The 26,455-nt window shown below is 38.5% G+C and overlaps 1 protein-coding gene across 5 annotated transcripts; it reads left to right on the top strand.

Moving 5' to 3' along the window:
- Positions 1-364: 364 nt before the first annotated feature.
- LOC135693965 (lewis-type alpha-(1,3)-fucosyltransferase) lies at positions 365-26,455 on the top strand. Of its 5 annotated transcripts, XM_065212568.2 has the most exons (4): positions 7,328-7,585; positions 16,764-16,868; positions 22,261-22,651; positions 25,217-26,455. In XM_065212568.2, the coding sequence occupies exons 3-4, from the start codon at positions 22,300-22,302 to the stop codon at positions 26,185-26,187; spliced, it is 1,323 nt and encodes a 440-aa protein (XP_065068640.2). In that variant the 5' UTR covers positions 7,328-7,585; positions 16,764-16,868; positions 22,261-22,299; the 3' UTR covers positions 26,188-26,455. The 5 variants fall into 5 exon arrangements, with proteins under 5 accessions (XP_065068643.2, XP_065068642.2, XP_065068641.2 ...); XM_065212571.2 differs by lacking the exons at positions 7,328-7,585; positions 16,764-16,868 and adding an exon at positions 365-1,007; XM_065212570.2 differs by lacking the exon at positions 16,764-16,868 and having other exon boundaries at positions 7,326-7,581.

Below are 26,455 nucleotides of genomic sequence, written 5' to 3'. Positions count from 1 at the left end.
ACTTTCAGAAAATGTATTGATCATTGTGCATAAGATAACATTATTATTCATATTTATGCATTTTGGTACCATTGAGGGGGGTAGCTACTATTTACTATCTAAATCTAGATTCTAGATTTCTTTCCGACAAAAAACAGTGCCTCAGTGAAAAATTTTTCAACCCCCTCCCTTTCTCAATACCCTTTGCTCGTTTTGGATGCCACGGAGAAGTTTTTCCCTTTCGTTTTGCTCGCAATTTGTTGTTTTGCCTCCGTAGACACCAGCATATTCATCAAAATATGGTGTTCCATTTGAGCATAGGTTTTCCGTGCCATCAAAGACTGCACTTTAAAGCAAAGGTAGTTGACACTCCTGGAAAATTAACGATATCTCCTGGTTTTATCTCAGACGCTTAAAAATCTGCTAGAATGCTGCGATGGTCGTGAGTATAAGACATCTGCAGTCGCCATTTCGAATTCAATGTTTTGCAGTTCCACAATAGAACAGAAACAATAGGTAGCCAATCAACTACGGGCCATTGTACAGCTCTCTTACAAATATGGTATCATTTCCGAGTTCCAGATGCTGTTTTGACTGAGTTCCATCCGTGTTCCAAACAAAAAGTTCATTGTTTCAATTCATTCACTTCCGAGGCACAAAAAGTTTATTTCCGAGTTCTAGGATTGACTGCTGTTGTCCTCCACAGCGTCTGGAAAATCGTTTCCAAATCAAAATCACGACAGAGAAGAAGGAAGGAAAAGGGCGAACGAATCACATCAAACTGGCAATTTTAAGATTTTGAAGAGAATGTGATAAAACTTAGAATTTTTAGGTTTCAATTTTTCAATTAAAATATTACTTGTTTCAGGCAACACTATTTTTAGCTATATGTTGGAAAACTGACTGAGTTCTGTGCACCAAGGAACTCACTCTGGATCCACCTCTGCAGTCGAATCTATGCTTGGAGTGTTGTGTCAATTTTGATCTGTTTCTCTGAAAATATACCGGGAAATTGAAAAATATTGCAGGTGAGCATGGCTTAATGATATACCTATATGTTTTGTTTTGAGTTTCTTCTGATATTGAGTTTTTTCTTTAGAAAAAGAGTTTCTGCTTCGAATGTTTGTCAAGGTTCTCGAATGTCTATTTCTGGGCCTAGGTGTGGTCACCGTCAAAACCAATATGTTTGCTGAAAATGGAGTGAACGAATGTCGCATTGTTAATTGCGGACCCGGCACTGCTCATTCCTTGCTGATGTTTAGGCCAGTTTCCCACGTTCTCAGCTACCGGTTGTAGGGTTTTCATTGACACGAAGCTTTCCAGAATCTCCAACTCCTTAGCAAATGACTTTAGTATGTCTTCCAAGGTCCATTCTAAATGGTTCTCGCCAAAACGTACCATGTCGAGCTTGAACGATTCCGGCAGCTTGTTTAGAAGTGCTGGTACTGGAATAGGTGTTCTGGTTGATCCCAAGTGCCTCTTATCCGCGATAATGAGTCTCCATTGCTTCGTGCATGCTCCGCAGTTTCCCAAAACTTCTATCTCGGTACACAGGTTGCGGGCTTAAAGGGCCACTCCAGCCCAAAAATTTTATTTCAGAATACGATGAAATCAGACCTCCTGAAAACGAATCTGTTATTATTTTGTTCATATCTCTAGCCGTTTTGTAGCTATTAGCGTTTGTAAATTGGTTATTGAGTTGAATCGTTTTTCAACCGTGTTATCGGAGATCTTCGGATTGACGTCACAAACATTGTCGGCCTCGGTAAGTTCGCGGCAAGTATCATCGGCTGTCCAAAGGGTCAACGAGAACGTAGCGAAATGGCAAACAGGGCCTAGCAGCGGCATGCTTTTTAGAAGGCCAGACTTTTATCTATATAAAGAGACAAGTACCGTCGGTCAGTCTTGATATTCAGGTCGAATATGGAAGTATTATATCGCACGAATCTGCCTGACAGAGCAGTCAAATTGTCAAAGTAGGCCAGTGAGACAGAAACATGAGAATGTTGAAGGACTGGATAATGGAAAGTTGCTTTTGATTCGAGCAAATTTGTAATTTGAATTGCACATGAGAAATGTGCTTATAAAAGTATCACTAAACAGTAATCTATTGCAAAATTTATAGAAAATACCTATATGTTGTTACTAGTTTGAATTAATAGCTGTGGATTTGCAAACTTTATATAGATATGACCAAATTATCTATAAAATTTTGATAATTTCAAATATAGTCTCCTTTGTAAAAGTTTTAACACAAAAACAGAACAATGTGTCAAGGTCTTTGTGGTAACTCTTGTAGGAAAAAGAGGGGCAAGTTTTCACTCCCCCAAAGCCAGTAGCCAGATAACATGATGCATGTAATCTCAAACCTGAACATGGGCGCGTTGCAAAATAGTTGGTGCGAACCCAGCTATTACACCTCTTGCAGGCTCTTCTAACAAACCTTTTAAGTATTTAAACTTATCCACTTTTGCTAGCTGTGGGTCGTTTTGTATAGCCAAGGACAGAGATACAGCTTTTTGTTGGGGGGGGGGGGCGGCATGAAAGGGGGCGTGAGGGGTGTGAGACACACTTGAAAAAAATCATATTTCAAAAGCGTAGAGGTTTTGCCGTCAAGGGATGCCTGGTCGACAAATTTTCAAACCTGTCGGCATTTAAATTGATTGATGATTAATAAGTAACCTCACCGACTTCCAACAAAACAAAATTTACCAAACAACAATTTTTTTAAAAATATGTGGCAAAACAGCTATTTCTTATAAGAAGCTACATAATTGTATCTGTACTGAGAGTTTCTAAGAAATATCAGATCTTAAATAAAGATATGCCATTAGATTTCTTAGACAAAAAGATCTACGACAAAAAGTTTCTAAAATGATTTGTTCTTAAAATTGGAGTTTATAAGTGGTTTCTTATAAAAATATAAGTATCCAAACGACGTTGCAATCGGTAAGTGGGACATCGATAAGTGGAACTTTTGCAGTAATCATGGGAATTAATTCCTTTGAAATGTGCAAATGACATTTCCGCGGCTTATTGTAATTTGCGAAATTTCGCCGAAATTTCGTACGAAATTTCGTTACATGAAATCCACCTTTTATACCTGAAATCGAACCACAAACCAATTGAAAGTGATATATAAACCTTACATTCCTTGTCTACCATCATAAGAACGCATATTTATTGCATTATAAAGCGACATGTTTCTTCTCGGTCTCCAGCGGTAGAAGCCATGCTTTCCGAGCCCGTCCCAAAGAAGACGGGGGTTTAGTACATAGTATCTGGCTAGCGAGACACAACGTCAATGCCGCTGTGACTGCAACAGAGGAGACAAAGTGTAATGAACAATTAGGCTGTCATTTGCAAATACAACCTTTCAATCGTTCCAAAATAATCAACAAAGTATTTACGAGAGGTCTGTCCAAAATAAATTTTTGCAGTGGAAAACAGCTTAAGTCATATTGTATGCTTATTTTAGTTAGAATTAGGATCCAAAAGATTACCATGATCCACGGGAGAATCAAATATAGCAAAATCCTCGCTTTAAACTGCGTTTTAAAAAATTAGTAATTTGCGAAATTTCGCAAAATACAGTTTTTTTACAATTGCTCAAATGGGGCCGTATCAATATAAATCACGTCAGTAGGGTATGATGTGTCTACAAAATGAAGGAACAAGTCGCCTTTGCCATTAACAATGTATGCCCTGTTGCTGTTTAGTCCTGCTTTAGAGATTTTAGGTTTGACTCTCGGCCCTTAGGAAATCGACCAAATTTTCATATGATAAAGATCATATCATTTTGGAAAAGAATAGAAAACGACTTTACGATCAAAAGGGAACAAAATTACAGCAAAATCCTCGCTTTAAACTGCGTTTTAAAAAATTAGTTATTTACGAAATTTCGTAAAATACAGTTTTTTTACAACTACTCAAATGTGGCCCTATCCTATAAACGACTTTTACCCTCATTTTGTTGACACATCATACCCTACCGACGTGATTTATGTTGATAGGGCCACATTTAAGAAGTTGTAAAAAAACTGTATTTTGCGAAATTTCGCAAATTACTAATTTTTTAAAACGCAGTTTAAAGCGAGGATTTTGCTGTAATTGTGTTCCCTTTTGATCGTAAAGTCGTTTTCTATTCTTTTCCAAAATGATATGATCTTTATCATATGAAAATTTGGTCGATTTCCTAAGGGCCGAGAGTCAAACCTAAAATCTCTAAAGCAGGACTAAACAGCAACAGGGCATACATTGTTAATGGCAATGGCGACTTGTTCCTTCATTTTGTAGACACATCATACCCTACTGACGTGATTTATGTTGATACGGCCCCATTTGAGTATTTGTTAAAAAAACTGTATTTTGAGAAATTTCGCAAATTACTAATTTTTTAAAACGCAGTTTAAAGCGAGGATTTTGCTGTAATTGTGTTCCCTTTTGATCGTAAAGTCGTTTTCTATTCTTTTCCAAAATGATATGATCTTTATCATATGAAAATTTGGTCGATTTCCTAAGGGCCGAGAGTCAAACCTAAAATCTCTAAAGCAGGACTGAACAGCAACAGGGCATACATTGTTAATGGCAATGGCGACTTGTTCCTTCATTTTGTAGACACATCATACCCTACTGACGTGATTTATATTGATACGGCCCCATTTGAGCAATTGTAAAAAAACTGTATTTTGCGAAATTTCGCAAATTACTAATTTTTCAAAACGCAGTTTAAAGCGAGGATTTTGCTATATTTGATTCTCCCGTGGATCATGGTAATCTTTTGGATCCTAATTCTAACTAAAATAAGCATACAATATGACTTAAGCTGTTTTCCACTGCAAAAATTTATTTTGGACAGACCTCTCGTAAATACTTTGTTGATAATTTTGGAACGATTGAAAGGTTGTATTTGCAAATGACAGCCTAATTGTTCATTACACTTTGTCTCCTCTGTTGCAGTCACAGCGGCATTGACGTTGTGTCTCGCTAGCCAGATACTATGTACTAAACCCCCGTCTTCTTTGGGACGGGCTCGGAAAGCATGGCTTCTACCGCTGGAGACTGAGAAGAAACATGTCGCTTTAATGCAAAAAATATGCGTTCTTATGATGGTAGACAAGGAATGTAAGGTTTATATATCACTTTCAATTGGTTTGTGGTTCGATTTCAGGTATAAAAGGTGGTTTTCATGTAACGAAATTTCGTACGAAATTTCGGCGAAATTTCGCAAATTACAATAAGCCCATTTCCGCCAATATTAACTCAATGGAGGTTTTTAATAGCAAATGCTCGTCCTTGCCCCCACTTACCCGGAGTTTTGATTAACTGGGGCATTCGCTAAGTGAAACAGATTTTGTTGAACCATCTCCCCTCGAGGTCCTAAGGAATAAGATTATAATTTACCATAGTTATACTATATATAAAGATCAATCTTTCAACGAATGTGACAAATCACTGGGTGAAAATTTACCCAGATGATAATCTCTTTTGTCATTTAAAGAAACAAAATCATTTGCCACAATATCAAATCCAATTTTTCTGTTGTTTCCTTGTTCATATGTAATGTCATCAAATGATTCAATCTTGACTACTTCATATTTGTACGTAAACATGTCTTTATTCTCCGTAGTCCGGAAAAACTCCTTTCAGAAACGGCATTGGTCGCAGGCATTACAAGTAACAGCTTCAGAACTATTATAACTTGTGCTAATAGCAATTTTTGACCCTTTGACATTTTCTTGCAATGCTCCCACACTTCTTTGAAAAAGTTTTTTTTGTCTGCAGGCTTGTTTGCTCGTAAGATAATTAAATGAGAGGTTAACAACTCTTTGTCTAAATCTTCTTTGTAAAACTTACAGACCAACTCGAATTCTTTTTCAAAGTTGTCGCCATTCCAAGCGTGAATCAATAAGTTCTCCAATTCAATATACTTTTTGTAGCCATCCTGGTCAAATCTTCCTTTTATGGAAGAGGTAATTGTGTCTAAGGCTTGGTAGTAAATTTGTCGGTAAAAACTTTCTGCTTCTGTATGAAATTCAGCACTTGCATAGCCTTCTTCATAACGAACAGGTCATTTTCTGGACCGGGGAACACATGGATTGCTGACGTCAAACTGAGACTTTGCTTTCATTACTAGTCTCCAGAAAATATAGAAGCCCTCTTCTGTATTTTCTCTCCAATCTTGCTTCTTTCACGTTCTGTCTTTTCTATTCCAATTTCGACATTTGTACCTGTAATTTCAAGAGGATATAATTTTTGCAATGGTCTTAATAAAATTTGTGGTTTACTCTTACCTGTCCATCTCTCTCCATGATGACATTTTTGATTACTCCAAGCTTCCATTGCCCTCATTTCATTTTCCCCTTATAGACTTGCACATTGTCTCCTTTTGCAATTTTATTCTCACCTGTGCTATTTGCAAATGCGCAATTTTCATGGACATGAAACAGACCACCCATGCATCTTTCAAAGATTCCAGTCTGGAACCAAACCAGGAATTGTCATTATGAATTCTAAAAGAATAGTTTCGATTTCTTGCCCAACAGAGGACCTTGATAGATTTCTCTAGCTGGTTACAGCAGGACATAAGCTTACTGACTGTGGCAAGGTTTGAGTGAAATTCCTGCTATAGATATTACCAAATGATAAACAAGACAAATTTACATATACCGTATTTACTCTAATATTCCCGCTTCTCTTTTATTCCCGCCTCTCTAGTAATCCCACTTGTATTTCATAGATTGTAAGAATAATCCCGCCTCCCCAGTAATCCTGCATGCGGGATTGAAACTCTCAATTGGCATTTGCTATTCTTTACACACTTTGTATGGGTTGAAAATCAAGGATTGAAACTTATGCTTGGAGTGAATGGGCTAAATCACATGATAATGTCATAGACGGAAGAGGGCCAAGAGCTGTCTTATTTTGCACGTTTATCAAACATCCAAGTCTCGCAGAATAAAAAGACGTTTGATCCTTTGACTTCGTACTACTGTCTATAAAGCACAATATCTGCTCTGTCTTGTCTGTGAAAGTAAATATCCCACCCCCCATTTATGTTGAAATTGCATATTTTTTTGTCTGATTTGCCACAATCATGTTTAAGAGACTTTTTTGTTGAAACGGTATCCTCAAACTAGACTTCAAGGCATTGAAAAAATAATCCCGCCTCTCCAATATACCCGCCTCTCGAATAATCCCGCCTTTTTTTGTTAGGTTGAAACGCTAATCCCGCAGCGGGAATATTAGAGTAAATACGGTATTCATCAAGTTTGTCAAAAATAGATAACGATGGACGAAGCCTCTTTATATAGCAAACAAACACAATTATTAAAAAGTGCAAATTATGGGTTGTCCTGGCTACGACAGGGTTCCTTTCTTTAGAGGAATATAATATGTTACAAAAGATAACCACGGCTACGACAGGGTTCCTTTCTTTCACAATACCATATTTAAGAGAGCAGCAAAGGTTTTGGTACAATAGGCCATTTGACGTTGGGAATCGTTGCTATTAATTCGAAAGTAAAGGGAAAACTGGTGTTGTGTCTTTGGAAAATTTAACAGGGTTCCAGAACCCTTGGAACCTGGCCTGAATCCGGCACTGTATGTATGTATATATATAAATATATTTATATATAGACGCTTTTCCGTAACTTTTTTGATATGCAGGCATGCTCGTTTTCCTGTAATTAGCGTACCGATTTCTATTGCTTGCGGCCATAAAATGATGACGACTCATCGTCATCAGCAAGCCAACGATCCAAAAAACTATTGTCTCATTGCCAAAAGGAAAGTTTGCACAGCTTTTAGCAAAAACAATCGACCCTTTGTAGCATCGTGTAATTTTTTATACGGTTATAGCGGCAATAAAAATTTCGATTGGTAAAAATGTATTGCTATTGTAAAAAATGCCCTTGTTTTTCTTCCCATATCAGGGCCCTGTGCTCCTACCTTGAAGTTACCTTTATAAACACACTATTTAACGAACGTCCAAGCAGAATCCTGAGCGCGTCCAGGCAATACTGTATAAGTGTAAATGGCACTAAAATAAAGCCACATTATCCACCTTTTATGATTTTGACTTCAAAAAGCAGAAGCCCAGCAAAAGAGTTTCACAGTCAACGTATCTAATCTAAAACTCGGGCTAATAGCTTAACCAACTGACAAATAACCAGCAAAAAAATGATTAATCAAAAGAACGATATAGCAAATGAAACGTATTGGTCAGCGATGTCAAGGGAGGTACGTCAAGGGAGGTACGTCAAGGGAGGTAGAGGTACGCTCTGCAAGACTTCAACTTCCCCGGCTGGGGGTTTTGCCCGAGTGCCCTGAGACATAGTCTATGCTTCATCTATAACTGGCAACAGCTGTTTAGCTTGATGTGAGGCCTTCTTTCTATTGACCCTAGACCAGGGATGTAGAGCTAGGGGGCTCGGGGGCTGAGCCCCCTTGTTAATGCCGACAATTAGCCAATTTGTACATTTCCTGCTGTTATTAGCAACAATTAGTGCAAGAGCTCCCCTTGTTATTTTAATAGCCCTACACTATTGCTCTAGACGGACTTGTCAGTGCAGAAATCCATCGCATTCATAACTGTCTACAACAGCATCAGAACAGTACCAGTATTCTTCGTACACAGCGACAGGATACCTACCTTTTTCTATATTAATAACAGTTTGTGGTAATGGAGAGACTGGATTATTGCTTAGACAGCAGGGCCGTCGCTAGCGGGGTGGGGGGGGGGCTTGGTGCGGGGGGTTGGTACGGGCAACTCTGTCACTGTCTAATTTTAAATTTTAATTTTGCAAGATGCAAAATTTTAAAAACCTTTAAAGTGCTCTTGATTTCAATCTTGTGTTTGAAAGGAGCTAGGGGGCCTCGTAAAGTAATGAATTCCATTTTAGGAATGGAATTAAGGACCTTATATTTTGTTTTTACCCCAGGGCTTTTGAAACTTTTGCTTGTCCTGGTTGGAGCTTCCCCCAATGCGACGACTGCATTTATTTTGTTGCTCAATTTGCCATACAGAGGTTTCTCCGGTGAAAAATGTTTCACCATGCTGAAAAGGGTAGTAAAAAAAGTGTGAACTAAGGTCCACAATGTCACAGTAGCGCGTTGTTTCCTTATGTTTAATGGCAGCAGATTTAGGAATGTACTGAAATGCAAATACATTTATTGGGAATGTACTGAAATTCAAAATGGATACAAGTTTATTCGTATCTTATAGTTGGTTGATTATGTTTGATTATGTTTAGCCAATAGACCAGAGGGTGGAAGGGGAGCAACACCACCCGAACGGAGAATTTATGAGACCAATCTATTCTGGTTCAGTTTTTTGCGTAGATTTCGAATTTGGGTGTTGATCAACGGTTTAAGGGGGCTTTCCCGAGATATGGGGGTCTAAAGACAAATTTTGGGGTTAATTGCTACAAATTTGGTTTCCTCAATTAATTTCAATAAGATAAAGATAGATATGTTCTTTGACTATATCTATGATTGTTGGCTGATATTTGAAAGTGTTTTTCTATATTTAGAATTTAGGGGGTTAAGGGAGTTGTAAAAAATTAAATTTTTTCCAAAAGAAAACATTACTGTTACAATACATTTGATTACTATCAAGTCTACCCAAAAAATTATTCATCTTCATCCTTATCCTCAGACATATCAATGCCTCTTCTTAAGTCTTCCACTTCTACAAGATCGTCAGCCTCCACTAGTAGTTTCGAACATCCTCTGGATTTTGCGAAATCAATTCATTAGACAGAATTAGAAAAGTCACCTTTCCACACGTGGTGTACTTGAGCCTTCTTGCTCTATCATTGGTTGAGAGGCTTGTCTGCACATATGTGCAATGTAATTTGAACGCTTGATGTATCTTAAAAGGCTGTTTTTGCATGGTGGAAGTCTGTGATTTTTGACCACTTGAAAAATTTCTCCAACAATTTTTCCGTTGAATATCATGAACAGACGATAATCTCTTTTCTCCAAACAACGCACACGTAAACCTTTCAATACCCCCAATTACATAATTCATAGGATTACTTGATGCCCCTAGCTTTGCGAAAGTTGTGACGAATGCTTTTGTGCCTTGCATAAGCTTCCAACTTTTTCTAAAAAATACCTACCTACCTACCTCCCTTTCTACCTTCCTCCCTATCTACTTACCTACCTACCTCCCTATCTCTCTTTCTACCTACCTACTTATCTAGCTACATACCTACCTATCTATCCATCTACCTACCTGCGTTCCCGGACATCAAGCAGCCCCACTTCATGTACACACTCTTCGTACATGAAAATAACGAAATATAGTCATTTCCACTAAATGCATGCAAGCCAAGCGGGGCTTCTTTTTGAAAGGCCGATAACTCACAAGCAGCTAGAGCGAAGATTTTTCTATTTTTACCTGTCCCACTATCAATAAATATTTAGAAATGAGGTTCCTGCCTAGCAAGCAAAATAACAGGGATGTTAATATATCTCCAAAACAAGAACGCAAATCGTTTCTCGACCTTCGTTTTGTTGGAGAGCATGATGTAGAAGGAAGCAAACTTAAGCTAGTGATATTTATGCAGCGATATCTATATATATTTTTTTCTTTGCGAGAAAAATTGATCACTTTGTTCCCTAAATGACAGCCTTGACGAACCCAGACTTCTTTAACCAACTGAAACAACCGCTCTTTATTCTGTCTTTTCCTCGGAAACGCAACGAAGTTAGGAGGAATCTTTATGTTTGGCGATTTGATGAAGAAATGGTTCTCTGCATTCTTGATGAACCAATCGGCATGTTCGAATGCAATATATACACAGTTGTATTGTGTCCGTAATTCATTCAGCAACTTCGTTGCAAGCCTCCTGAAAGTGTCCGGTATTCTAACTGTAGATTGAATGGTGGCAACCAAATCAACAACAAAGCAAATTGCCTATCTCCTCTTTTCTGTCCTTGGGGCTGGTAACTTTTGTATTTATATGTGCCTCATACTTCTAAGGACCTGAGCTTCACGAGACAGCGAGGAAGGGGATACTATCACCGAACTCGGCTTCTAACCCCTTTTTAACTTAGTCTGCTGTTCTCGTTAATGAAACAATACATTCCAGTTAAAGTCTTCATTGTGACGGATCGGTTCATGATTTGTTATATATGAACACACAGGAAAGAGTCAGCTTACACTGTTCTTCGCTTGTTTCAAGTACTTCGTTAGTGGGATCGTGGACAGCTGTAGAAGTAAGGGTAGTCGACTTCTTACTACAAAATACTGTGTACGTATTATACCAGGAAAGCTTTACCCTCTCTTAATGCTAGAGCTTTTTGCAGAGTTCGGCATGATGAAAGTTTATATAAGTTTCAATAGTTGCTTCTTCCCCTTATTGATATTGATAGGCCCTTGTTATTAGGCGCTTGCTTTCGTCAATGTTTTCTTTTTTAAGGAGATGCCTTTTTGCTTACTTTCTTCCCCTTTTGCGTTTTGTTTGCAAAGACAGATACGGCCTTCGTAAAGTTTAGGTAACACTGGCGATATCGTTAAACAACAAAGGATCTGATCTTCAATGACTAAATTAGTGTAATGAACAGCTCATCTTCTTTTTCTGTGTGCCATATATTCTAACTACTTTCATAGTTTACTCTTGCTTTAATCACAGAACATTGAAAATGATAATGAATTTGTAAGCAATGAAATTGCAGTTTTTAGGTCATTTGAAAAAAAATCCAAACCTCTACACTTTTACACCCTCAATGGTCTTCAATGTTGACAGGTAATAGTCGTTTAAGGCTGTGAAGTACATACAAGTTACATTCCTAGGTTATGACACAAAACCATGTGTTAAAGTACTTCTCATAAAGATTTGCTTTTGGGCCTCATTTCCTTTCTGATCCATAGCAATAAAGCTGTAGTTATATGAAAATCTCCATATCAGTCATTACACATGTCTGAGAAAGCCACATTCCTGGTGAGTACAAACAGCCATTTCCCTATGTGATCATGCTACAGTACTCCATTCCGTTGTGAAAAATCAGTTTTTCGTGGAATTTACAGTATTTTGTACTCCTGTTTCGGTTTCTATGGCCCCCTCACTTCCAAATGAGAGTCAACAAGCATAGATATCATCAAAGAACTGACCTGTCTATATTTTGTTGACATTTATATTAGCCCTAAAATCGGACTTTAGACCCCCTATATCTCTGAAAAGCCCCCCAAAACCGGGGATCAACACCCAAATTCGGAATCTACACGAAAAACTGATCCAGAATAGATTGATCTCATAAATTCTCCGCTCGGGTGGTGGTGGTCCCCTTCCACCCTCTGGTCTACAAGTAATACACATAACTTTGTCTCGATTTATTGCGTCTGTAACCCCTTATCTCATAAAATTTTGACCGGAGGAAGGTTGAGGACTTTTCTGGACTCTGCCTTCGTTACGCCAAAGCACATAAGATGCGATAGTCACTATCACTAAATCAAGCACAGATTTCCTCCAAAACTTTATCCATTACGTTGTAGAAAAAATTGAACAGAGTTTTGCTTTCTAGATGGGTTTCGGAGTCTTTATCCTTGCAAAGAGAATATGTGTCCTGTCCACTGCCTCCCCCTTCTGGCAAGCCCTGTGCGTTGCGCTTTGTCCCTCTTACCTATATGACGGTTCATGTTCAACCTTTTTCTTGAAATAACATGTCTTTTGGGGCTAGCCTCAATGAAATCGTAGAGGCCTTGAACAACACCAAGTCCATTTCTCATTGACTCACTTTCTGCAAGATTAAACTAATGGCCAAGGCAGTGGACATAGATGTTCAGCGGAGAACAGTCCTCCATTCGCTTTGCCAAGCCCTCACAGGGCTTTCGACGAAGGGAGGGGCAGGGGGGCCTTGGCCCCCCCACTTACTTGCAAAACAATAGAATTTTTTCAAAATCTTTTCAAAATCTGTTATGGGTGTTAAATTTTCCCTTGCCCCCCCCCCCCCACTTTTCAACCTTTGTCGGAGCCCATACCTCAGCTTTGCCGCTCATTTTTCTCAGCTTTGTCGAAGCATTTGCCAACAAGTTTCTACATACTCTTTAAAGCTCACTGTCATATACACAACTCATCGAGATATTGAAGTAATTGAAAACACCCTACCGGCAAATATATCTGTCATTAAAGATTGGCTTGACAAAAATAGATTAATCATTAACCTAAGGAAAGGAAAGACAGAAAGTTTGCTTTTCGGGACTGCTAAGCGACTTTGCTCCCATGGTGATTTGAAAGTATCGTAGCAAGGTAACCTGATAAACTCTACATCTAAGTATAAATATCTTGCAATGCACCTGGCCCCTTTGCTGAGCATGAGTGACCATTTACACAAGGTGCTTAAAAATACTACGGCTCGAATCAAGCTACTAGCAAGAATGAGAAAATTATATTAGAATTGCTCAATGTCAATTTTTGCTGCAAAATCGGTGTATCGTGCACATGTATTGCCAACGATACTATACTGCTCAACACCAGTCCTTAATATCTCGGTCCTTAATAGCCCCATTTCCCAGTGCAGTACAATTTCAGCGTCACTTGGAAAGTTACTAAGGTCGGGTGGATTTGCGTGAGGTGCAAGAATGTTCACTTTCTTCCAAACCAAATGTTTTCACCTTTACGGTGCTTCTTCGGGTTATCTGGACCATCAGAGTCAGCAAAAATTTCCTGTAGCCAGTTCATGCTATTCAAATTCCTGTACATGTCAGTTTTTGTGTAATTGTGACTGTTGGTGATAAAAGAGCCGTTTGCCGAAAAGTATTCTTCGCAAACATCTGTGCCTAGTCGCTTAAAAAAGACTGGGTAATGATGACATGAAATCGTTAAATCTTGGTAAGTTTCTTTAGACAATAAATTCTTCTTTAGTGTCAGGCCATTCGTCCTGTAAACCCAGTTTCGCCAGATTCTCGATTCTTTGCAAAAAGGTCGGCTTTTTAAGAGGAAAAGATTTCTATGTACCTCCAGCAGATACCTGAAACGTTTTCTCTGGGCAGGACTTCACCACTGTTAATTTTCTCCAAATGGTTTCACTTTAGGGAACATTAAGCGTTGTGCACTCTCCCAGTTCATGCGGTCCTTTGGCTCAACGTCATTATGATGGGGACCATGTTAGTGTAGATGCACACTTTCATTCTTAAACACCAGTTGTAAGTAATTCATATGACCATAGTCTTATGACTATGATTTGACATAGATAGTAACCAAGCCTTAATGCTTCAGAAGAATGCTTCAAGTGATTGGTAACCTTTTTTCCATTGTGAATGTAATCTTGATCTGACATATTTTTTACACCATTTGCATCTGGTTCGGCTGAGAATAGCAAATTTTCGTGCTCTATTGTGTATCTAGCCTGCGTCACAGACCAAAAACTTCACGGAAGTTTTTGGTCTGTGACGCAGGCTATTGTGTATCGAGATCCCTCTTCAGACTGAGCATGTATCCTTATGTCTAATTATAACAAAGCTATTGAGATAGAAAGCCAGTAGTTGAGATTGACAGTTAATTAAATGATGATTTTTTCATCCATTTATCCAATATTCAAGAAATGTAGAGGCAAAGCCCATCGTCTCAATGATTTCAAGTGGAAGTTCCAAAGTTCTCTTCGTAATGACATCACACGGTTCCTTCGGCTCAAGAGACTCCTGCTTCTTTTCAGTCAAAACTTCATGGGCAGCCGGCACACAATTGCAATAAGCGCATTTGATGCTCCCGGGTTCCACAATAAACTTTTCGCAATACTTACAATCATTACAACCTCTTCTTTTTGTTCCAAAGCAGTGAACATGTTTCAATTTTTTTGTTTGCTATCGTGTTACTTCTTTCTTTCTTATGATGTTAGCTCCTTGTTAATTTCTCTCGGTTTTCAAACGTGCAACACTAAGAATTTTTTTATCGCAACAACAGCAGGAAAAATAGCGAGGCAACAACAACAACGCTAATCCAACTAATCAGTTTTGGAAGCTTAAAGCTTGAAAAACGTTATTCACCATAAATAAAATATATTACATTATTATTTCTATTACAGTAATACGCTCTACATACTTGGATAAAAGCAGCTCACAGACACATAGAAAAAACTATAGATAGAAGTAAACAATCCATGTGATCCGCGTACGAACGGGAAGAATTGGAGTTGTTGAAAATGACTTAAGATGGAAGTTGTGTAATTGATAGGCTTATAGCCTTTATTTTGACCCAAAACTTTATTGTAAAAGCAATTTGGAAATTATGATTGCATTCAGCACCTTCAGCGACAGATAAGGCAAGGTTTTGTGACTTTGAACTCAAATGAAATGAAAGATGTTGGTGATGACGGTGATGTTTCGTACTCTGAACAACACTGTGTAGGCACCCTTCGATGAACTTGCTACAAGCCACTAGTGGCGGAGCCACGGGGGGGGGGGGGGGAATGGGGAATGGGAAGGGACTAGTCCCCCCACTTTTCCAGAAGGTTGGTCCTTGAGATTCTTGCAAACCTGATGAGAAAACGTCAGAGGGAGGGGGGGGGAGGTATGTACGTTATCTAGATCGTCACATATAAATGACATTTCTTGGGAGACAACAAGTGTTTCCTCCGGAAGAAAAAGTTTCAAACATGGGAAAAGGGCGTGGTCCAAAAAGGATAATAAGTAAACCATCCTTTGTGCCAGGGGCGGATACAGAATAAAAGTTGACGGTCGCACATTAACACTGCCCAGCAGGCGGTCTAGGGGGCCTCCCTCATGGTCAAAGGCGGAGCCATGATGGGGGCCCAGCCTCCCCCGAACCAGAGCAATTAGGACTGGGGCCCTGAAACGTTCAAATTGTTCAGTCAAACCTTTTCCCTTTAAAAGGTTTTCCAGATTTTCCAGCAAATCCAACACGCAGTTGAAACAAAATATCTTGAGATTCAGAAGTGTACACTTCCTGTGCACCTCTTCCGTATAGATAAAGAAAATTGGGACTCCTCCCTTTCACAATTTACAACCTCATCCACTTTCTTCCCTTGCCAGCAGTTGTGTACCCTGGGTACCAGACTCACTATCTATAAAATGAAATAGAGTCATTTTTTATATAGTGAGTCTGGTACCCAGGGTAGCAGTTGTGCGGCACAGTAATCTAACATAGTGTTTACAGACTTTTCGTGCCGCACAAATATGTGATAACTTGAATTTTGATTGGTAAGATTTGGTAAAATATTTGCATAACAAAGAGCCCTGCATATTTGTGCGGCACGGGCGACATGCTCAAAAATCATTCTGTTTACGGTCTATGATGGTCTTTGAATTTCTTCTATATTGAATTAAATCGTGGCATTGCGTGTGAGATCGATCAAGTTCGGTCCTGCGTTTGTTGTATAAAGAGAGCAAAATGTATTATCTGTAAGGTGGAAAAAAAAAGATTGTGGTGAACACGATTGTCTTATTTCAATGACTGAAGACTAAAACTAAATTCCGAAAATCTGACGGTCTACCGTGCGACCTGTGCGACACCTTGAATCCGCCCCTGCTTTGTGTCTTCAAAGGGCCAAGATATCCTTTTTATCCTTTCATCCTTTTATCCTTCCATAAACTATCAGTGTCGCATCGAAAATAGACGCCATGATTTTGGTCGTAGTCAAACAAATGCTCTTCATTAAAGCCAACAAAGATATTGGCTAAGGCATGCCCCAGAGGGCTACCCTTAGCGACACCACCAATTTTTTGATACATTTCATTGTTAAAGCTGAATTCAACTGAACGTGTCGCAGTTTGCATCAGTTCAATTCAATGAAACTTTTATTCTTTGCTTTCTTACGAGGCAAGCGCTGCATAACCCAAACATCAAACGACAGAAACCCATTTTCAGCTTGATTGGAGGTGTCCTAGAATCGATGTATAAAGAAGATCACAGTATCTATAACCGGTAAGAAATAACAAGCATACCTTTTCAATCATGTCCAATTGCTACTCTGGGTACCAAGTTCCGAGCAAGGCAAACGAAGATTGGAGCGGACTATCTTAACGTCAGCATCGCGACAATCAGAAATCATCCCCGTTGTTACTTTCAACAATTTTGATATCGTCCGCTTTCATATATTCGTCGAATTCAACATCGATACTTTTGTTTTTTCAATTTTCTTCATCCCCTTCTAATTTGTCCACTTTGTAATTTCCTTGAAGAAATGATAGATAACTTGAAGAATTATTAAGTTGGCAAGGTATCTTCCCTTTTTATTAAGTTGGCAAGGTATCTTCCCTTTCTACCAGCAATCGTTGGGTTATTGTGAAAGCTGGGTTTGGCAGTCAAAATGAGCCTCACTCGCATATAAAAAATTTCCTTGCGCTCTGCGCTCAGAAACTTATACTTTGGCTTGCAGCCTAACTTTCTTGAAGGTACGGAGACGTGCTATTTTCTAGGGGTACCTTTTTCTGAAAAGAGCCGAATTATCAGTATCAGTTTGTGAAATATGCGCGGGAACCATGGGTACTATTTGAAGAAATTTGGGTATCATTTTGGGAAGATATTGCGAAATTATGAGAAGGAAGGTTTAGCATGAACAATATGAATGTCAAATTGGACATCAAAGTGTGAAATACTGAGATTTTGGGGCAAGGACATGAAACATTTGCCCTCCCCCCTCGGGGCCGCTTGCAACTACACGTGGGTGAATTGAAACATGTTTCCCAACCTGGTTAGTAGCCATCTTAGGAATAATTAGTAGCGACATTTGTTTGAGATTCTTTATATTCTATTACCAATGATTATGTGTTATCCTCACACAGTTTTTATTCGCTTTATTGTATTGATTGCATCCAGCAATTAACAAGCGTAATTTCTGTAGCATCTTTTGTATTTAGTTTTGAACTAAAGCATGTGTTACTTTGTTACCTCATTGTACAAAAATAATGCGGCACACCGATTAACACAGAGGAAATCGCGAGATGGATTTCAAAATGTCATGGCAACAGTGGTTTTATTAGTAGAAATAAGGCCTAGTTGTTGTTATGGTAAGAGCTTTCTTGCCTCACAAAGTTGTTTCCTTGTTCTTTCTGAAGACCGTCAATTTTCCTCATTAGCTTCTTAACTGGGCGCAGCTTATTTTTTTCTGAACATTTTTCTTATCCCTGATATTTCCTCCCTGCTCTCTTCTCCCATCCTTCCCTCCCTTATCTTTTGCTATCAAGCACACGGGCGGCGCCAGAAAGGAGGGTGGGGCGCTTCAGCCCCGACCTTTTTGCAAAAAGTGTTTTTAGGAAAATAAATATCAAACTGTATCAAAGGTTAGGTTTGGAACAACTTGTGACGATGCACCAACGGTCTAACGTTGCTTCCTGTGATGAGGGAATGTAGCCTCAAGTTGTGATTTGATGAGTGTGTGGCGTGGCAATGTCTTCTGAGGGAGCTGTTTTATTTAAATTGATGGAATTCTTTTGTTGAAGTTTTTCCACGAGTAAGAAATTAAATTGTATTTTGTAGTTGGTTTTAATTAGCTTTAGTATGGCTAGTAGTGTACGTTTACCAACTAAAAAGGAAATAGAGAAAAAAAGAAGTTTATAACAGTGCCGTCTGAACGAAATTCATATTGGAAGGGGGGTGGGGCTGGTCTGTAGTTCTTTTTATCATCTGGGTTTTCTTTCTCAATACTGGTGATAAATCTGTTTGTTTCATTCACTAGTTTTGATAAAATGGTTAAAGAAAAATTAAAATGATTCAGAAAGTTCTTCCACTGAGGCTTTGATAACTTTAGATGGCACTCTATCAGTTCCAGTTGGCTATTTTCGAATCAAAAGAGTTTATTTCTTGAACCATTGTATGCATGGATTCAGGCTCAAAGCTGAAAAGAGATTGGTGATTTATTTACCTTTTAATAGCAATGATACTATATGGCTCCAATATTAAAGAATCAAGAACCTTTTGAAAGCCCAGTTGCCAAAATTTCATTTTTGTTATAGAACGAAGTATTATTTAAACAATCTTTTGGTGGTACAAAACTTGTAAATAGCTTTGAAAAAAGCAAACATTTAGTAAACTAAAGCTTTTCGTCTGACACTCTTCAGAGTTTAAAACGTCAGAACATAGATCGAAAACTCTACGCTAAGAAATATATATACCCAGTTGTGGATCGAAATAGGCCAATCAGAAACACGAGCACATGACTGTAAAGGTTGACCAATCAGTGCCGCTTGCCTATTAGAATGTTACCAATGGAGTCCTAAGGTGAAAACGAACTCCTTTTGTCTACACAGTAGCGGTTTTTTCGTGCTTATGTAGATAGATTCTAAAACTGCTAGGTGGAACGACGATCGGGCTTTACCAATAATCCTAAAACTAAAACTAAAACTAATATTCTGAATCTAAAACGTTTATACACACGCCAATGGTCTAAAACGCGTCCGTTTCTCACATTCTTTGATAATTTTCGACTTTGCCGCTACTTTTCTGAAATTGACCAGCGGAAGCTAAAACAGACTACAGAAAAACATGATAGGAACATTGGCATGCTAGTTAGGAAACGTTTTGGCGGCTTGATGAGCGATTCAAAAAAACATTTATAATCTGTCGGACTATTCTCTCTCTGAAACCGAAACATTTGTCTTAGGTAATGGTCTTGAATTTTGTATCCCACCACAACGAATAAACAGAGAGGAACTTTTTGCTGAATTCGAAATTTTACACGCTCAACTTGCCAGACACGATATTTCTGATGCTTTGGAATTTAACAAATTACGAGCAAGACTAAGCGATTTGGCGTACGCTTACAGCGGCTCTCCCATCGACCACTCAGATTTTCTTTTGCATAGAGAACATTTTCAAGCATTAAAATCTCTACGGTCTAATAATGACATCTTTATTACAAAGCCTGATAAAGGGTCAGGAGTGGTTATTTTGAACAAAAAGGACTACATCCAAAAAATGGAGAGTATTCTCCTCGACAAAGAAAAGTTCGAAAAATTGGGTGACGTCGAAACACAGGATAAAACGGCCAAGCTAGAGCGGAAACTTCAAAAACGCCTTTTGGAGCTGGTTAACTCAAAAGTGTTGACCAACGAAGTTTATGATAGGATAAGACCCACAGGTTCACAACGTCCACAAATGTATGGCCTCCCTAAAATACACAAGCCGAATGTCCCACTTAGACCCATTTTGTCTATGATTGGTTCAGCACAACACGAACTGGCTAAGTGGCTTTCTGAAGTTTTGGACCCTGTTCTTCAAAAATATTCAAAACATTGTATCAAGGACTCTTTTACGTTCGCTGAGTTCATGCAAAACTTGAACATCGAAAACGAAACATCTTTCATGTGTTCTTTTGACATTAGCAGTCTTTTCACTAATGTCCCTTTAAATGAGACCATCAAAATATGTGCCGACGCTTTGTACCGGAGCGAGCTTAATAGCCCACCATTCCCAGAGGAAGTATTCATTGAACTGATGGAAACTGCAACACGTTCAGTTGAATTCAGCTTTAACAATGAAATGTACCAACAAAAGGATGGTGTCGCTATGGGTAGCCCTCTGGGACCTGCATTGGCCAATATCTTTGTTGGCTTTCATGAAGAGCGTTTGTTTGACTGCGACCAAAAGCCAGGTGTCTATTTTCGGTATGTGGATGACACATATACTATTTTCAAAACAGAGGCTGAGTGTGATATTTTCCTAAAACGCCTTAATGGTCTTCACACAGCCCTACAGTTTACATTTGAAAAGGAAGAAAATAACTCCTTGCCATTTCTTGATGTTTTGGTTGAAAAATCTGACACTGGATTTCTTACCAGTGTATACCGTAAACCCACATTTTCGGGGTTATACACTCGATGGAGTTCGTTTTGCCCAAAACAAAGAAAAATCAGCCTCATCAAAACGCTCACACATAGGGCACTGATGATTTGTTCCAAGTCTAAACTCGACTCGGAACTTGAAAAACTAACTAAGATTTTTCTGGAGAACGGCTATCCAGAACATGTTATTTCAGTTTACATTAAGGAGAAGATAGGAAATTTCTCGGCTGACGTAAAATTTGGTCCTCAAAAGTGCCCGGTCTATCTAAAACTACCCTGGATCGGTAACAGCTCCCTACGTTTTGAAAGCCAAATAAAACAGGCCATAACAAATTGTTTCTTCGCGGTTAACCCACGTGTTGTTTACAGTACAAAAAAGGCCCTTCCGTCCATTCAAAAGGACTGCGTTCCTGCCACAAAAAAAAGTTCTGTTGTGTATGAATTCACGTGCCAGTGTGATTCTGGCTACGTAGGACGCACCACCCAAAGATTGGAGGATAGGATAAAACAACACGTTCCATCTAATATTAGAAACAAAACACATCCCCAAAGAGAACAGCCACCTCGGTCTTGCAAATCCAAAATTACTAATAAGACCTGCGATTCTGCTATCGGGCAGCATTTGCTAGAAAACCCAGATTGTGCAAAAAACTATAATGGCGACATGTTTCGGATTATTGGTAAAGCCCGATCGTCGTTCCACCTAGCAGTTTTAGAATCTATCTACATAAGCACGAAAAAACCGCTACTGTGTAGACAAAAGGAGTTCGTTTTCACCTTAGGACTCCATTGGTAACATTCTAATAGGCAAGCGGCACTGATTGGTCAACCTTTACAGTCATGTGCTCGTGTTTCTGATTGGCCTATTTCGATCCACAACTGGGTATATATATTTCTTAGCGTAGAGTTTTCGATCTATGTTCTGACGTTTTAAACTCTGAAGAGTGTCAGACGAAAAGCTTTAGTTTACTAAATGTTTGCTTTTTTCGAAGTATTATTTTAGATAAAATTAAATGTTTTCGGTAAGAAAGACCTAACTCCGTCTCCCACAAAACAACGTTGGTTGTAGAGTTAAAAATCATATCATAACTACCTGAAATGCAAAAAACAACATTGCTCGTGATGTGAGAGGGGATGCAGTATATATTTTTTCCTACTGGCTGATGGGATATTTTCATCCGGACAAGCTCCCAACTTTGAAGACTTTTTACGAGTTGACAAAAGATCGTTTGATGACGAGACCAAAACATATGGATTCTTTAATCCTTGGTCTGTGAATTAACTTTACAAAGTTCGCGTAAACATGACTTTTCAATTTTTGACAGCCATTTAAAGCTGATAAGGTCAAAACAGCGATAGGGTACAGTCTAAAATGACACTGACCAAAACAAATTTATGTCGAAAATCGATACTCGATCAACCAGCGCTATAAAATATGTATGCTATACATTGGTTTATGCTATACACACAGCCCTTTTATCAATTTACTTATTCATACAAAAGATTTTAAAAGTTAGTTATTAATTTACTTACAGGTTTAAAGCAAGTCGAAGTCGATAGATCAGCCAGAAAGCATGAAGATTTATAGATGCATCAGTTTGCTGCGTTTTAGAAACCAAGTATTTTTTCTTGCCCTCTCTCTGGTGATTATACTGCTTAAAGTTTCCTATGAAAAGGGAAAAGACGATTGTCGTCAAGCAGGGACCAGACAGAAAAGATCTTCTGTAGAGCCAACTGAATTTGCTAACAGCAGTTCTCAGAAGCAAACGGATGCCAATGCTGCACAAAATGCACTGACAGCAACAGCCATTCAGAAGTTAGCAACAAGGCAGCAACGAAAAAAACTTATCCTTTTCTACACTACTCTGTGGAATAGTATACAGTGGCCAGAAATGGAAACCAGTGAACGATTTGTCAGTTGGAGAGGCAAGTATTTGTATAGAAGCAATCAATTCGTTTTCCGTTTTAAAAGCAAATTATATCATTGGGCAATCTTGATTGAATAAAGATAGATTACTTTAATCAGAGCTCGTTCGATGCAAAAACAAGCTTCGATCTATCTTTCCCTGAGTGAATACATTTAAGGCTATTGGCATGGCATAAGCTTGAAAAATGAGGGCTTTAGATTCATGATACTGTCCTATGCCTGTTTGGATCATAAGAGTTTCATTTTCTTTCAAATACAATAGATTTTCTTTCGATTTGATTAACAGTGAGGCGGCGAAATTGAGTTTCTTGAATTTTGATTGAATTCTTTAGTACAATATGACATGACATCCATGATTAAAACATTGGTTTGACACAAGAAAATACATCCTTGGTAGATGCTTTCTTCAAGGTATGTGTAACAGTCCATCAGTTCAATCCCTACGCTCAAAATGCAAAATTGGGTCAGTGACTCAAAAACCGCGGGTGTGTATTTGTTAGCATGTGTTCTGTTCGAAAATCGGAAATCGCGTGCGAAATACGAATTGCAAATGAAGTGGAAATAGGCCTTAGAAGATTTGAAATTTGCTAACGGATCCCTGTTATTTTTGTCCTGTTCATAAAGTAATGAACAGATACCAAATTACAGAGGTTTGATGAGGCAAGAGCCTGTGCTCATCTGATCAAATCTCTGCCAATTCGTAACACCTTTAGCGAGGTATTTCACGACGCTCTTTCAAGTTATGGGATCAAAATTCAAATTCATAAAAAGATTTTCGTGACATCACTCTACTGGTCACTATACGAGGGGCAAACGTCTTAAAGCTAACCACTCCATGAATCTATGTTTTTCTGAATCTCAAGTTCTAAAGGTTTTTACAAAGTGATGATCAGATTACCCTGGGTACCAGACTCACTATATAAAATAATAGAGAGTCTGGTCTAGTGCGCCCCATTCTCGTTCGGGTGAACTTACTTGAAAGAACTGAAGTCTATTTAACAGACTAGGCCTGTGAAACAAGACTGTCGGAAAATAACAAAGATACTCAGTAGTCGGAGGAGTTTTGGGAAATCTTAAAGCCAATGTATTTTATATAGTTCTGTAAAGTTGACATTATTAATACAGTGATAACAGACTTTTCTGCCTCAAGATTCCAATCAAATCAGGTGTAAAACGCCTTGGCAGCAAAAAGCATATGCGAAGCATGAAATTAAAGTTAGCACAATGCAGTTACTAAATGTTAATCATTGTTAAATTTCGCATACAACTTAAAATAAGACTTTTGTAATTTTCCACATAAATTAAGTGTACTTTCAGTCTACTTCCTCACTGTGAAGGCAGCGCGCTTGGACACCGCGGCGGTTAGAATCATCACGTTGGAAGTTCGCCACAGCAAATATGGCCAATATGACAAGCGAAGCCCCGTATGCCGGGGAAAATATTAGCCATAACTGATTTACTTGTGTTTGTTGTTGTTTGTTCTCGGCGCCTTGCGGTGTTTCTTATTTACTGCATTTCACTACAAGGCCTAATTTCTTTGCAATGAGAGGCACTGCCTGAAATATCAGAGACTTTCCAAAGTCAGTTGGCAATATGGCGAAGGTGTCTCTTCTCTCTTCAAACAAGGCTTTCAATGTTGTTCTGTGTTAAGTTCCACAACATGCGGAAAATATTTTTTGAGTACAGTTTTAACAGCATCTTCAAACTAAATCCTTACAGTCGCTAGCATTTATTTATGTTGTGTTCTGTTCAATGTTTTACACCAGAGCTAAGTTTATTGTTTCGCTGTGACCTTTGAACGTACAGAAATCTGTACACTCGCTCCTGATTGGTCAATATAAGCACACCAGAACGAGAATGGGGCGCACTAGACCAGACTCTCTATTTTATTTCATATATAGTGAGTCTGGTACCCAGGGTATGATCAGATGTGATACATATCTTTAAGTTCTCCGTCTGATGTTCAGGACAGCGCTCAGGAAAGAGATCTGGTTTAAGAAAGAAACATCTATGTTCCAACTCATGAAACAGAACTGCAGCAAATCCTTCACGCAAAGTTGATGCATTTTTGTTCTTTTTCTAGGTGTTTCATCTTCTTTAATGATATGATGTATTTTCTAACTTGGTTAGCTTGGTTTTTTATTTCCCTCGAGCTAATTCTATCTATTTTGATAGTGTTTGATATCTTCTCTGAACCAGACTGTTTATAAAATTTCAATAGAAATAAGAAAAATATTTTCTAAAGAGGCGTTTTCCGGCGTTCAAAAGGGCGTGGGCTCAAAAAAATTTTTGTCACACCCATTTCAGCCTCTCCACTTTTAGAGTGATGCGTGGTCACTGCTAAGCAGCATTTCTAGCACACGTAGATGCACCTTTGTTCTGAAAAAGGCAATCGAGATTTTAAGTTTGCCAATTTAGGCAGTTTCGCCGCCTCACTTTAAGGTCTAGGACACTAGAAACAAAAGTATCAATTTTATGTAATCATTTAAAAGATTTTTACTTTAATAACATAGCAATGAGTGAGAGTATGTAAAAAATTCAAGCACTGTTTGCACTCATTCTAGGACATCCTTGTAAAGTTCAGCATTGTGTAATCACCCAAAACAAGCAGCTGCTCCCAAAAGCTGATGTTGTGCTCTTCCATGCATTGGGAAGTGACATGGTTGCGGCAGAGACGCTTTCACGGATCTCAAAACATCGACACCAAAAACAAATATGGATTTATTTCATTCACGAAAACCCTTACAATGCACACCCTAGCCCTGGATTATTCAATGGATTCTTCAACTGGACAATGACGTATCAGGGTAATGCAGATATTGTTGTCCCTTACAATTGGGAATGGGGCACCTGGGAGAAGAGGCCTGAACCAGATCAGGCATTGAAAAGCGTCAATCACGCAAAGGGTAAGGAAAGACTCGCATTTGTCATCATAGGACACTGCGGGTTGTTCCGTGAAAGATATATAAAAAAATTACAGGAGTACGTTGATGTTGACGTGTATGGTGGGTGCTCATCTAGATATCACAACGAACCAAAAATTTGTCCAAGAGGCACAAAAGAATGCAATGAAATTAAAAGAAAGTATAAGTTTTATCTAGCATTCGAAAACTCGTTCTGTAGAGACTATATTACAGAGAAATTCTTTAAAACCATCCTTGATGGTTATGCTGTCCCAATTGTCCTAGGTGGTGCAGATTATAAAAAATGGGCTATTCCAAACTCATACATTGATGCTCTTGAATTTGAAACAATAGAAGTTCTAGCCAATCATCTTAAATACCTGGATCAGAATGACGAGGCGTACAACCGTTATCATAAGTGGCGAGGGGATTATGTACTTGGTCCACCAAAATCTTGGTCATGTGAAATTTGCCGTAAGATAAATGAAGAGAGGTTAGAGCGAAAGAGTTATGATAATTTGGGAGACTGGTACGGTATCAAAGCAAACTGTGGAACAAGAATAAAGGAGCTTTTTAACCAAATGCGTAACTCTAAAATTTCAGAACCCTTTACTGATGAATACATTCACTAATATTTTTTGAGTTATTACCTTACCTTTGTTTTCTAACTCTCTACTGATCTAAACATTTAAGCTCTTAACCCTTCTATTTTCTTAGTAACATCGTTATTTGCGATTACTGCTTTTGCAGTCTCATTTGTAGCATTGCTAAGCTTCTTATGAATTATATCTAAAATTTGAAATGAAGAAAAATTTCTTGAAATTGCTCTAAAAATCACAGCAATAGATGGTGACTTAGTAGCTTTAGTTTTAAAGCAGTTTTTTATAGCAAAAGAAAAGA

This window comes from Rhopilema esculentum, chromosome 11 (assembly GCF_057945365.1).
Source record: "Rhopilema esculentum isolate cy_ngs chromosome 11, ASM5794536v1, whole genome shotgun sequence".
Classification (NCBI taxonomy): domain Eukaryota; kingdom Metazoa; phylum Cnidaria; class Scyphozoa; order Rhizostomeae; family Rhizostomatidae; genus Rhopilema; species Rhopilema esculentum.
This window is presented reverse-complemented; position numbering and strand designations above follow the sequence as displayed.

What these genes read in the sequence shown, in the direction of transcription:
- LOC135693965 (XM_065212571.2), top strand. Translation starts at nt 22,300, where the DNA reads ATGAAGATTTATAGATGCATCAGTTTGCTGCGTTTTAGAAACCAAGTA. An exon ending in ACGATTTGTCAGTTGGAGAG is followed by an intron (nt 22,652 to 25,216) that starts GCAAGTATTTGT and finishes CACTCATTCTAG; the next exon opens with GACATCCTTGTAAAGTTCAG.